This window comes from Pseudophryne corroboree, chromosome 11 (genome assembly GCF_028390025.1).
Source record: "Pseudophryne corroboree isolate aPseCor3 chromosome 11, aPseCor3.hap2, whole genome shotgun sequence".
Classification (NCBI taxonomy): Eukaryota; Metazoa; Chordata; class Amphibia; order Anura; family Myobatrachidae; genus Pseudophryne; species Pseudophryne corroboree.
Genome location: NC_086454.1, coordinates 84,440,338 through 84,455,039, shown reverse-complemented (window position 1 = coordinate 84,455,039; position 14,702 = coordinate 84,440,338). Strand labels below are relative to the sequence as shown.

The following is a 14,702-nucleotide window of genomic DNA, read 5'->3' as shown; positions in this document are numbered from 1 at the left end:
AGCGCTGTTCTCCCCCGTCTCAGCTCCCGCATCTCAATTCGACTTTTTTTAAAGTCGAATTGAGATGGCATTGAATAGCCCTTGTCGGATCCATTCCGACAAATGAATGTCGTAATGGATCCGACTTCAATTGAATATACCCCATAGTGTTTTATAGTTGCTATATGTTCCTGCCTATCAGGTACACAAAGCGGATGATCTTGCCAAGCATTAAAATGTCGCTTTGGAAAATGTCCCCTCTTTGGCCATCTGCATGCTCACTAAAAATAATTATCTTTTAATTGGTTCATTTTTAGCATCTGTATGGACCCTCGGCTCCACTGTCATCATAAACACTATGCCTGGTACAACTATCACTCATCCTCAGATAACAGGAAAATTATTAAACCAATAGAGTATCAAACCTGAGAATTCTCTGACCGCTCCAAGTCATGCAGCCCAGCAATAACGAAGCACACATCATGAATCTCATTTCTGCAACAAAAATGCACAATTTTACATTAATAATCATATATTGTTATGGGATTTCCAGGGACAGCTGGAAGAATGCATGCATTAGAAAGAAGATATATATATTTATATAGATGTGTCTTCATACACTGTGGCTTTAGTGGCACCAAACAGCCCTTCTCAGCGGGGCCATAGGCAAATGCAGGGGGGAGTATCCAGGTGCCCAAAAACCTCCCCACAGCCTGGCCAGCGGCTACTACATGCAGTATTAAGGGAGGAATGGAGCTGATTTTCCTACCAAGTCCACTGTGTGAGTGTGTCTGTGGATGTAAGTGCTTAGTGATTGCACCAGAGAGAGAATCTGGTAAGTGACTTAAGCTGGGTACACACTTGTTCGATCCCCGGCTAATCAGGTAAAACGCTCCCGATCAGCCAGGCTGTGTGTGGATCTGGCTGTGACCTCCTGGTGAGGCAGGGGCAGCAGCAGGGGGGTAGCGGCTCCTCTATGGGGATTGAGAAGTCGCATGTGCAGCATGTAAAATGCGACCACCCGATACCAACCGCTGCAGTATCGTTATAAGCCGTTTATCAGCTGACGCTCCTGCATCGGTGCTGCATACACACCTATACAATCAACTGCTATTCACCCGATATCGGGAGAACGGGACGACGATTGTATAGGTGTGTACCCAGCTTTACCATGATCATTGGGCCTGCATATGTCTAAAGTACTGTATTACATAAACTGCACTTTGTTTGAGGCAGACTATAGCTTGTTACAAGCTAATTATGCATCCTTCATGGGCTGGCGGCAATCGCAGGAAATCCTGCGTCTGCCACTGGGGGTGACTCAGCCGCACAACATTTTTTTTCCTTGCTCAAAATTTGCATTATATTTGTAATGCGTATATAAAACTGGAAGCGACAAAAACTACTTTACTAGACTGTGCTGATCAATCTGAAGGACGACATTTGTATGTATGTGTGCGATGGAGCCTGAATCTGTGTATGAAGTGCTGCGATGCAGTGGCCGTGCCTTTTTCTCCCACCAGTTCCGTTGTGCTTCATCTGCAAGTCGGATAAGAGACAAAGGGGGTCATTCCGAGTTGATCGCTAGCTGCCGTTCGCAGCGCAGCGATCAGGCTAAAACATTGGCATTTCTGTGCATGCTTATGCACCGCAATGCGCACGCGCGACGTATGAGTACAAAGTTCCTTGTGGTTTTGCACAGGTTCTAGCGAAGCTTTCAGTCGCACGGCACAACGCAGGGTGATTGACATGAAGTGGGCGTTTCTGGATGGTAACTGACCGTTTTCAGGGAGTGCTTAGAAAAATGCAGGCGTGTCAGGGAAACCGCAGGCATGGCTGGGCGAACGCTGGGCGGGTGTGTGACGTCAAAAGCCGTTCCACCGTCGTTAGAATCAACGCACACGAAGAGTAACTACAGGGCTGGTCTTGTTTTGCACAAAAAGATTTTGCAGGCGCTCTGCTGCACAAGCGTTCGCACTTATGCAAAGCGAAAATACACTCCCCCGTGGGCGGCGGCAATGCGTTTGCACGGCTGCTAAAAACTGCTAGCGAGCGATCAACTCGGAATGACCCCCAAAATGTAAAGAAAAAAATGGTCGGTATGCTCAGTCACACGGGCGTCTCGCAACGTAGTATAATTAAGCAGATGATACAGAGATTTTCCAACAATCAGTATAAAATAGGACTGTCCCACTAACTCTCTGCTGTCATGTACTGTATCAGAACTTTTTTAATTCCATCAAATGTTTTCATTTCTGTTTACTGATCTCTGCTTTTTTCATACTAACAAATTTATCAGTTGCTTTTACTGACTATCAGTACATTTTCTGACAGTGGGTGACCATGCCAAAACAATTCCTGTAAACAACAACAATGTCATAGCACTATAAGAGGGCAGTACAGATGGCCATCGGGAAACTTTCCATGTCATAGTATTTCAATAAAAACAACAAAGCATACACAGGGCCGCAACTAGGGGGGGCTAGGGGCACATGCACCCCGGGTGCCGGACATGAGGGGACGCCGACACTGGCAAGCAATTGCCCGCGCCACTGGTGCCGTCTAATCTGACAGCGCCTACCCGTTCGCTCTTCGCATGCCACCATTATAGTACAGCAGCAGCTACTGGTGTTGCTGGGAGTCCCAATCTCCCAGAATGCCAGTGTCGGCTGTGACAACGTCACGCATGGTATTCTGGGAGCGGACGCAGCGGTGGAAGAAGCTGGCAGCTTCCTCTGCTCAAACATCTGTGTGCTGCTGCAGCCTGCCTGCCGCTGTGCCCTGCTGTTAGAGGTACACGGGGAGGTGAGTTGGGGGCATAATGTGTAAGGGGCATTACTGGGGCATAATGTGTAAGGGGCATTACTAGGGTAGAATGTGTTATCAGGGGCATTATTGGGGCAGAATGTGTTATTAGGGAATTACTGTGTAAGGGGCATTACTATGTAGCATAATGTGCAAGGGGCATTACTGTGTAGCATAATGTGTTATAAGGGGCATTACTGTATAGCATAATGTTTTATAAGTGGCATTACTGTATAGCATAATGTGTAAGGGGCATTACTGTGTAGCATAATGTGTTATAAGGGGCATTACTGTATAGCATAATGTTTTATAAGTGGCATTACTGTATAGCATAATGTGTAAGGGGCATTACTGTGTAGCATGATGTGGTGTTACAAGGGCAGGGCTGGCCCACAGGGGTACAGGGGAAACCCCCGATGGGCCCCACTGCCTGGGAGTCCTCACCTCCTCCTCTAGGGATCAGGTTCCAGACTATGCAGATGTAATAAGCCCCGTACACGGGTGTAGTATGGTATGCCGGCGGCCGGGTTCCCGGCGACCAGCATACCGGCGCCGGGAGCCCGACCGCCGGCATACCGACAGTGTGGCGAGCGCAAAGGATCCCCTTGCGGGCTCGCTGCGCTCTCCACGTTGCAGGCACGGTGGCGCGCGTTATTCTCCCTCCAGGGGGGTCGTGGACTCCCAGGAGGGAGAATAGCTGTCGGTATGCCGGGTGTCGGGATCCCGGCGCCGGTATACTGTGCGCCGGGAGCCCGACATTCGGCATACTGAAGACCACCCCCATACACACGGGGAGATGCGTGCTGAGCGATCTAGCACGGACCGCTCAGCACGCATCTCTCCCCCGGTCAGCACACAGCGCAAAGTGTGCTGAGCGGGGGGGGGGGGGGGTTGGAGAGGCTGCTCACTTCACACAGCAGTGAAGTGAGCGATCTACTAGATTTGGCATGAATCCAGAGTCAGCGATAGTGACGCACGGGGCTGCGCATCGCTATGGGCATACACACAGAGAGATCTGTCCTTAATTTCTAAGCAATCTAGGCCCTCATTCCGAGTTGTTCGCTCGGTAATTTTCTTCGCATCGCATCGATTTTCCGCTAATTGCGCATGCGCAATGTTCGCACCGCGCCAAGTAAATTTGCTATGAAGTTTGGTATTTTACTCACGGCATTACAAGGTTTTTTCTTCGTTCTGGTGATCGTAATGTGATTGACAGGAAGTGGGTGTTTCTGGGCGGAAACTGGTCGTTTTATGGGAGTGTGTGAACAAACGCTGCCGTTTCTGGGAAAAACACGGGAGTGGCTGGAGAAACGGGGGAGTGTCTGGGCGAACGCTGGGTGTGTTTGTGACGTCAAACCAGGAATGACAAGCACTGAACTTATCGCACTGGAAGAGTAAGTCTCGAGCTACTCAGAGACTGCACAGAAAAATCTTTTCGCAATATTGCGAATACTTCGTTCGCAATTCTGCTAAGCTAAGATACACTCCCAGAGGGCGGCGGCTTAGCGTGTGTACTGCTGCGAAAAGCGGCTAGCGAGCGAACAACTCGGAATGAGGGCCCTAGTCAGATTGATTAGAATTTAAGCAAGAATCTCTCCGTGTGTACCCCCATTAAGACTGGAGAATTGATAAAGCAGTGATAAATCAGTGATAAGTGCAAGGTGATAACGCACCAGCCAATCAGCTCCAATATGTAAATTGACAATTAGGAGCTGAATGGTTGATGCGTTATCACCTTGCACTTATCACTGCTTTATCACTTCTCCAGGCTTAATACATCTGCCCCTATGTTCTTGACTTATACATTATACATACTGTATGTTACCTAATTCTGCACAGGACTATGGTTTATTGTCTACAGTGCATTGCTGTTATTAATCTGCTACATTATCATGTATTTATTAACAGTATTTACTAAATTTATTTATCAAAGGGCCCAGCACAGGCATTCTCTAATAGTTAGGAAAACCAACGTGGTGGCTGGCCACACCCCCTCTCGAGACTGGTCACACCCCTAAATATGGGCCCCTACCACTGTGTTCCCTGGTGGGCCCTTCATGCCCCAGTCTGACACTGTATAAGGTGTTTTACTGTGTATCATAATGTGTAAGTGGCATTACTGTGTAGCATAATGTGTAAGTGGCATTACTGTGTAGCATAATGTGTAAGGGGCATATAACCATTTTGTTCTGTCGATATTTGTAATAAAAATAATATAAATATTTGATGGGGTTATTTAAGAAACCTTAGTTAATATAAGGGATGTATATTAAATATATTTTAGAAAAGGCCATCCTCTCATGGTTGAAAAATTTCCCCCGGGTGACAAAAATCCTAGTTTTGGCCCTGGCATACACATAAGTTTATTACTATGATGTTTATTGGAGAACAAACCAGATACGACTAGTAATTACAGGCATGTACATTCAGCACCTACCTTTCTGTGACACAGCTGGCAGATGTAAGGACAAACCTTTCTGAAATAATTGCTCCACTGCATACGTGTGTACCGCCACAATTTATGCTAACTTGCCAAGGCCAGGAATTAGGAATAGCCTCTTCTGCTTCCGATATGCTGCGATGGATGAATCTGGGGGGCACTGGGGCAGCTCCACAAACCTTGTCTGAGACCAAATAAGAAAACAATGATAAAGCAGCAATTCCATATGGAAGGTTTATGGGGTTTTTTTTTTAATCCTTAAATTGCAAGTTTAATAATGGGGTCAGGGATCTGCACATCTCTTTTGCATTGTCAGTGCTCATGAGTAAAACCTAAGAAAACACTGGGCAATTGTGGTCTCCATAGGGGATGCAGTCAGGATCCCGGCTGTCTGTATCCTGGAAGTCAGAATACCGACAGCCCATATCCCGGACGAGGGCAAACCGCGCCGCAAGTCAGGTAAGCCGCGGGTGGGGGGAGGTTAGGTTTAGGCTGCCAGGAGAGGGTTAGGCTGCATCCTGGGGTGTTAGGGTTAGGCTTTGGGGAGGGGTGGTTAGGGTGAGGCACCCCCCTCTGAGGGTTAGGGTTAGGCAGCGGGGACGGGGGATTAGGTTAAGGCACCTACGGGGGGTGGTTAAGGTTAGGCAAAGATGGTGGAGGTTAGAGTTAGGCTGCGGGGAGGGAGGGTTAGGGGGCTGAGAAGACGGGGGAACACCCCTTACTCGTCCCTGTCGGCTTCTCAAACATCGGGGATCCTGGCGTCGGTATTATGACCGCAGGGATCCCATGCGCCGGCAAATCATACTGATCCCCTCCATAGGGAGATATCAAGGAGGAAGCCAATGCACCCTAAAAAGGAGAGTTATGGTAGACTTACCATGGTTAACTCTCTTTCTGTGAGGTACACTAGGTTCCACAGGAAATACATTGGGGGTGTAGAGTGGATCTTGACCCAGAGGCACCAACAGGCTAAAGCTTTAGGCTGTCCCAGGATGCATTGGGGCCTCCTCTATAACTCCACCTCCAGGCACTGTGAGCTCAGTTTTGTTAACCAGTCCAATGTAGGAGCAGGTAAGAGAGAAGGCAGATGTTAGTCACATAGAACCACATTCTCACAACAGGAGAAGGCACCAGCGGCTAATGCCATACAAACCCATAGAAGCTAGGTGTGTCAGGGTTGGTGCCTTGTGGAACCCAGTGTATCTCGCAGAAAGAGTTAACTATGGTAAGTCTACCATAACTCTCCTTTTCTGCAGCGGGGTACACTGTGTTCAACAGGAAATACATCGGGGATGTCCTAAAGCAGTGCCTCAAGGGAGGGGAGACGCGCCTTAGCGGGTATGAGAACCCGGCGTCCAAAGGAAGCATCCTGGGAGGTGGTAGTATCAAAGGCATAGAACCTAATGAATGTGTTCACTGAGGACCATGTAGTCACCTTGCACACGGTGGGCCACCAAAGAAGATCTAACAGACAGAGTAGAATGGGCTTTAATTGTAGCAGGAGCTTGAAGTCCAGCCTGCGCATAAGCATGTGCAATCACCATTCTATTCCATCTGGCCATGGTTTGCTTATTCGCAAGCCAGATTGAGGAAACCAAACAGTACAAAAAGGGTATCTGACAGAGGCAGTCCTCTCCAGATATATACGGAGAGCCCTTACCACATCCAAAGACCACTCTTTGGGGGACAAGTCAGAAGAGATAAAGGCCAGAACCACAATTTCTTGGTTAAGGTGAAAAGATGACACCACTTTAGTAAGTAACCTGGAAGAGTTCTTAGAACTGCCCGGTCATGATGGAATATTAGGGTGGACGACGGGACAAAGCACCTAGGTCCGACACCCTTCTAACAGAGGCAATGACCAGCAGAAACAGGACCTTGGCTGTGAGCCATTTAAGGTCCACTGACTCAAGAGGTTCAAATGGAGACTGTTGCAGGGCATTCAGGACAACAGACAGATCCCATGGAGCCACAGGAGGGACATAGGCCCTCTTTCCAAGTTGATCGCTCGCTAGCTGCTTTTAGCAGCAGTGCAAACGCTAGGCCACCGCCCTCTGGGAGTGTATCTTAGCTTAGCAGAAGTGCGATCGAAAGGTTAGCACTTCTGCAACTAAAAAATTTCATGCAGTTTCAGAGTGGCTCAAGACTTACTCCTAGCTTGCGATGACTGCAGTCTGTTTAGTTCCTGGTTTGACTTCACAAACACGTCCTGCGTTCGGCCAGCCACTCCCCCGTTTCTCCAGCCACTCCTGCGTATTTTACCTGGCACGCCTGCGTTTTTTAGCACACTCCCTGAAAATGCTGATTTGCCGCCCAGAAACACCCACTTCCTGCCAATCAAACAATGGCCCTCATTCCGAGTTGTTCGCTCGGTATTTTTCATCGCATCGCAGTGAAAATCCGCTTAGTACGCATGCGCAATGTTCGCACTGCGACTGCGCCAAGTAACTTTACTATGAAGAAAGTAATTTTACTCACGGCTTTTTCTTCGCTCCGGCGATCGTAATGTGATTGACAGGAAATGGGTGTTACTGGGCGGAAACACGGCGTTTCAGGGGCGTGTGGCTGAAAACGCTACCGTTTCCGGAAAAAACGCAGGAGTGGCCGGGGAAACGGTGGGAGTGCCTGGGCGAACGCTGGGTGTGTTTGTGACGTCAACCAGGAACGATAAGCACTGAAATGATCGCACAGGCAGAGTAAGTCTGGAGCTACTCAGAAACTGCTAAGTAGTTAGTAATCGCAATATTGCGAATACATCGGTCGCAATTTTAAGAAGCTAAGATTCACTCCCAGTAGGCGGCGGCTTAGCGTGTGTAACTCTGCTAAATTCGCCTTGCGACCGATCAACTCGGAATGAGGGCCAATGTACACTCGAGCGACTGAAAAGCGTTGCTCGAACTTCTGTAAAACGACAAAGTTTTGTGTGAAAGTACTTAGCGCACTGCGTACCATGCGCATGCGCATAAATGCCGTTTTTTTACCTGATCGCTGCGCTGCGAAAATCGGCAGCGAGCGATCAACTCGGAATGAGGGACATAGGGAGGCTAAATCCGTAACACACCGAGTGAATGCATGAACCTCAGGTATACATGGAACCGACAAGGCAGATATGTGAACCTTGAGGGAGGCCAGACAAAGGCCTAAGTCCAGGCCTTGTTGCAGGAAAGCCAGGATTCTGGATGTTTTGAATCTGTACGCATCATAGTTCTTATCAGCACACCAGGTGAAGTAAGAATTCCAGACCCTATAATAGATCCGAGCAGACGTCGGCTTACGGGCTTTCAACATAGTTTGAATGACTGCCTCAGAGAATCCTTTGGCTCTCAGGAGTGATTACGAGCCACATCAAAGCCAGTCTGGCCAAGTCTGGATAGAGACAAGGGCCCTGTATGAGGAGCTCTGTTCATTGAGGAAGTAGAAGATGCTCTGTTGATAGACCCTGCAGGTCTGAGAACCAATGCCGTCTGGGCCACGCCGGAGCGACTAGAATTAGTATTCCTCCATCTTGCTTGATCTTCCGTAGAACCCTGGGCAGGAGTGACACTGGAGGGAACACGTAAGGCAGTCAAAAATTCCATGGAATGACTAGTGCATCCACGAACACTGCCTGGTCCTTTATCCGAAGACCGTAACTTTGTGATTGTGTCGAGACGCCATCAGGTCTACATCTGGTAGGCCCCACGTGTCCACTAGGAGTTGAAAGACTTCGGGATGAAGACTCCACTCTCCGGCATGTACGTCCTGATGACTGAAGAAGTCCGCTTCCCAGTTGAGGACACCCGGAATTAACACTTTTTTTTTATTGCTGGCAGATGGCGTTCTGCCCATTGAAGGATTTTTGACACTTCCAACATTACCATGCGGCTTCAAGTGCCGCCTTGATGGTTGATGTATGCCTCCGTGGTGGCGTTGTCTGACCGTACTTGAACAGGCCTGTTCTGTACCAGAGGCAGGGCGAGAGTTAACGCATTGAACATCGCCCGCAGTTCCTGAATGTTTATCGGGAGGAGGTACTCCTCCTTGGTCCAGCGACCCTGGAAAGAGTGTTGCTCCAACACCGCACCCCATCCTCGCAAACTGGCATCCATCATCAGCAGGGCCCAGTCGGGGATCCAGAAGGGATGGCCTCAGCTCAATTGCTGGTCCTGTAGCCACCAGGTCAGCGAATGACGAACCTCCGGAGTCAAGGTAATCATGTGAGCTCTGATCCGATGAGGTAGGCCGTCCCATTTGGAAAGGATTAACCTCAGCAGAGGGCGGGACTGAAATTGAGCGTACTCTACCATACCAAGTACTTGCAACGCCGAGTGGGGCGACAGAGGAAGCATCTTATCCTGTCCCGAAGCTTCAGGACTTTCTCCGGAGACAGGAACAGACATTGACTGTGTGTGTCCAGGAGAGCCCCCAGATGCACCATGCTCTGAGCTAGGACCAGCGAGGATTTCTTCTAATTGATGAGCCACCCGTGGGCTTGTAGGAAGCTTACTGTCAGTTGTAGATGACTGAGGAGGACATCGTGGGAGTTTGCCAGGATCAGCAAGTCGTCCAGATCTGGCAGGATCCTGACTCCATGGCGACAGAGATGTGCCGTCATTACTGCCATGATCTTGGTGAAGATCCGAGGAGTAGAAGCCAGTCCAAATGGCAGAGCCTGGAACTGATAGTGTAGGTTGCCAATAGCAAACCGCAGATACTGCTGATGTGACTTGGCAATAGGTATATGTAGGCACGCATCCTGAATATCCAGGGATACCATATAGTCTCCATATGGAACTTGGACAATCTCACAAACTTGTTCAGTTATTTGAGGTTGAGTATAGGCCAGAAAGGGTATGCCGCCGTCCGTGATACTGGTGACCAGCGTACCACGCCGGAATCCCGACCGCTGGCATGCCGACACATATTCTCCCTCTTGGGGGTCCATGACCCCCCTGGAGGGAGAATAAATAGCGTGATGGCGTGCCACCGTGCCTGCAGCGAGCCAGCAAGGGGCTCATTAGCACTCGCCCAGCTGTCGGTATACCGGCGGTCGGGATCCCGGCGCCGGTACGCTGGCCCCCAGGATCCCGACCACTGGCCACTCATACTACACTCGGCTGGAAAGACCCACTGTGTTCCGGGACCAGAAACAGGGTCGAGTAGTAACCACTGATCCTTTGGGACAAAGGCACCGGCACTACCACTCCTGTATCCAGGAGGGAACTCACAACCTGCTGCAGAGTTTGCGCCTTTAGTGGATCCAAAGGGATAACAGTGGTGCAAAGCTGGGGAGGGGGATGTCTCTTGAAAGAGACTGCGTACCCGTGAGAGACAACTTCTCGCACCCATGCATCTGAAGTGGTCTTTAACCAGACCTGGGTGAACTGCAGATGTTGGTCTCCCACCCTGGGGTCCCCAAGGGGGAGGCCCGCCCTGTCACGCGGCAGGCTTGTCTTGTTTAGAAGCAGGCTGATGGGCCGCCCAGGACTGTTTTGCCTTGGCCTCAGTGGTTTAGGAAGCATGAGATTGTCTCGGGTATGCCTGACCTTTTGCTTTCTCTTGAGGTCGAAAGGAATGAAAAGTGGTACCTTTTGCCTTCTGTGCAGAAGGATTAGTATTTGGGAGAAAGGCAGTCTTAGCAGCCGCCAGTTCAGACACGATTTTATTTAGATCTTCCCCAAACAAGATGTCTGCCTTAAAAGGGAGTACCTCTAAGGTCTTTTTGGAGTCCAGGTCCACCTTCCATGACCTCAACCACAGAATGTGGCGAGCCAGGACAGACGTAGTCGACGCCTTGGCCGCCAACACACCCGCCTCAGAGGATGCCTCTTGAATATAATAAGAGGTGGTGGTGATGTGAGACAGCTATTGTCTGGCATTGTCAGATACATCCTCGGGCAGCTCGTCCTCTATTGCCTGAACTCATGCTTCAATAACTTTAGCAGCCCAGGAGGCAGCAATAGTGGGTCTATGTACAGCACCTGTCAGGGAGTAAATAGATTTCAGGCATCCCTTTACACGCTTATCTGTCGGTTGTTTCAGTGAAGTGACAGTGGTGACAGGCAGAGTGGATGACACCACTAGGCGGGTGACATAACAATCAATCGGCTGTGAATTTTCCCACTTGTTACATAACTCTGCCGGTAGAGGATAGCGAGCTAAGGCCCGTTTGGCGTTTAGACCAGGGTTCCTGCCTGATGTATATCAAATGGTCAGAATCGGGTACTAGATTTTTTAGCCACCTTCTGCCGTTTAAGCATGTCAGTTTTCTTGGTGACAGTAGTGGAATCCTCATCATCAGTGATTTGTAGGATTTGCTTAAAAGCAACCACTAGAGCAGGGACGTCAACTTTCAATGTAGAATCCTCATCAGAAATGCCTGATTCAGTTTCTGACAGGATAGTATGTTCCCCCTCCTCTTCAGATGAAACATCTGAGAGATTTGTGGATTGTGAGGAGGAAGCAGCCTGCTTAGATGACCCACAGACATGGGATTGACCTGGGGTAGATTTTTGCCTGACCAAGGAATGAGTCAACTGGTTAGTCAGGTTGTCCGCCCAAAGCGGATTGGCCATAGGGACTATTTGAGGCTGTAATGGTACAGGTGGTCCCATGGGGGGCGTTAGGCGTTCCACTAGAGTACTCAGTAGGTTTGAGAACACTGCCCAGGGTGGCTCTTGATTGGTTACAGGAGTCGCGGACTGACTAGGAGGTGTATGGCACATAGTACACAGACCATCATACACAGCTTCCCCCTCTGGTAAATTCTTGGCGCATGCTCTGCATGATTCAGAAGCATCCACAGACTTACTGCCCTTTCTGTTAGACATTGTACACAAATGCAACACAGAGCGGTTTAGTACGATGCAGCCACACAGAGTATAATACCTGCAAATAAATCTGATAGTATGTGACTGAGTCCCCAGTACACAACACCTGCGAATAAATCCGGTATTATGTTACCGAGTACACAGTAGAATACAGGTAATAGGTAAATACTGTGACGCACTATATAAACGACCCTGATGCACCTAGTCCCTTAGGGTACAGAATATAGTGATAGATCTCTGGGAAACACTGAAAGTGAAACCTCAGAGCAGATACAGGCAAACACAGTCACATTAGCAATGCAGATAATTATTATATTACAACAAAACTGCACTGAGCTAATATATGCATATGTATATATTTATAACACAGGGCGGTCCTAGACCAGAGGTATATATCGAGAATACTCGTACAATATATTCTGTAATTGGTACACTTTTTCTTAACTAATGCTGTCTGTATAAAGACATGTAGAATACTCAAGTGTTTGTAAAGTCACAGCGCTGTTTACAGGCGGCTTTAGAAGGGAGACCTTGCCCTGCAGTCCCGGAGACCAGACGCAGCTATACTTAAGCCCAGCGTCTCAGTCAGGGAGTGAGGGAGAGTGTGAGGAAGCTCCAGGGTGGGAAAATCTGCAGTAGATGTCGCCGTGGGCCGGGGAGGGGCTACAGGTTAAGAGCCGACTCCCCTATGCTGGGCCTCACCGCCGGTACTACGGAGCCTTATTAATAGGGGCATTAGTACACCCGACCTGTACTGCTATGCCCTGGTGAATATAGTGTGGTCCCTGCTCGATGACAGTGTCCACGCCAGCGTCGCAGTCCGTCTCCCTAGACATGCGATTGGAACGCGATTTAATGGCGGGTCCCGCCTGGGGGACCCTCTTACCTCCTCCCCGTAGCAGCCACACAAACCAGGAGAGCGTCTGCGACCGTGTGCCTAAAGCCGGAGAGTCTCCGCCGCAAGTACCCAGCAACAGGCTGCGGGAGTATGCGACGCCGCTTGGGAGCATTGTGAGACTCTGAAGGTCTCTGCGCCATAGGTGAAGTGTCACCATGACATACAGCGCTGACAGCCCAGTTTTGAAGAAATTTTCTGTCAAAAAAAGCTTTTTCAGGGCTGCCCAATGCAGCCCAACTGTTACTGAGCTCACAGTGCCTGGAGGCGGGGTAATAGAGGAGGCCCCAATGCATCCTGGGGCAGCCTAAAGCTTTAGCCTGTTGGTGCCTCTGGATCAAGATCCATTCTACCTTCCCAATGTATTTCCTGTGGAACACAGTGTACCCCGCTGCAGAAAGAAAAGTACTGCCCATTTTATGTGTTCCAAGGACTGTATGGATGATCCAGTAGGTTATAGGACTATTGGATGAATATCCCCTATGACAGCGGACATTTCTCTAACGTCCTAGTGGATGCTGGAGACTCCGTAAGGACCATGGGGAATAGACGGGCTCCGCAGGAGACAGGGCACTTTAAGAAAGAATTAGGAATACTGGTGTGCACTGGCTCCTCCCTCTATGTCCCTCCTCCAGACCTCAGTTAGAATCTGTGCCCGGACGAGCTGGGTGCACTTTAGTGAGCTCTCCTGAGCTTGCTGGAAAGAAAGTATTTTGTTAGGATTTTTTATTTTCAGAGAGATCTGCTGGTAACAGACTCTCTGCTACGTGGGACTGAGGGGAGAGAAGCAGACCTACTAACTGCGGATAGGTCATGCTTCTTAGGCTACTGGACACCATTAGCTCCAGAGGGATCGAACACAGGAACGCACCCTTGGTCGTCCGATCCCAGAGCCGCGCCGCCATCCCCCTCGCAGAGCCAGAAGCCGGCGTGAGAAGCAAGAAGACTTCAAAAGTGGCGGCAGAAGACTCCAGTCTTCATATGAGGTAGCGCACAGCACTGCAGCTGTGCGCCATTGCTCCCACATTACACCCACACACTACGGTCACTGTAGGGCGCAGGGGGGGGGGGCCCTGGGCAGCAATTAGAGACCTCTTGGCAAAGCACGACCTCTGCAGAAGCACGATAGAAGAGGGTGAAAAAGAGAGGGGGGGCACATAAATTTGTAAAAACAATATATACAGCAGCTACTGGGTTAACACTACGTTACTGTGTGATTCCTGGGTCATATAGCGCTGGGGTGTGTGCTGGCATACTCTCTCTCTGTCTCTCCAAAGGGCCTTGTGGGGGAACTGTCTTCAAATAGAGCATCCCCTGTGTGTGTGGTGTGTCGGTACATGTGTGTCGACATGTCTGAGGTAAAAGGCTCCCCTAAGGAGGAGATGGAGCGAATATGTGTGAGAGGGTGTCTCCGTCGACAACGCCGACACCTGTTTGGATATGTGTAAGTGCTAAGGTGAATTTATTGCACAAAAGATTAGAGAACAGACAGGAACTCTACCCATGTCTGTCCCTATGGCGCAGAGACCTTCAGAGTCTCACAATGCTCACTATCCAAAATAATAGACACTGATATCGACACGGAGTTTGACTCCAGTGTCGACTACGATAATGCAAAGTTACAGCCAAAATGGCAGAAAAGTATTCAATATATGATTATTGTAATAAAAGATTATTTGCATATCACTGATGACTCATCTGTCCCTGACACAAGGGTACACATTTTAAGGGGAAGAAAGCTGAGGTAAATTTCCCTCCTCTCATGAGGAAAAAG

At 49.3% G+C, this 14,702-nt stretch overlaps 1 protein-coding gene across 6 annotated transcripts in view; it reads right to left on the bottom strand.

Annotated features, from left to right (window-relative positions):
- LOC134968915 (ovochymase-2-like) overlaps nucleotides 1–14,702 on the bottom strand; it is a 235,824-nt gene that overhangs the window by 51,453 nt on the left and 169,669 nt on the right. For all 6 annotated transcript variants that reach the window (XM_063944490.1, XM_063944489.1, XM_063944493.1 and 3 more), the window contains 2 exons: nucleotides 5,222–5,408; nucleotides 405–474 (listed from right to left, as the gene is read on the bottom strand). In XM_063944490.1, the coding sequence (XP_063800560.1) occupies nucleotides 405–474; nucleotides 5,222–5,408 (257 nt within the window). The remainder of the gene's footprint in view (nucleotides 1–404; nucleotides 475–5,221; nucleotides 5,409–14,702) is intronic.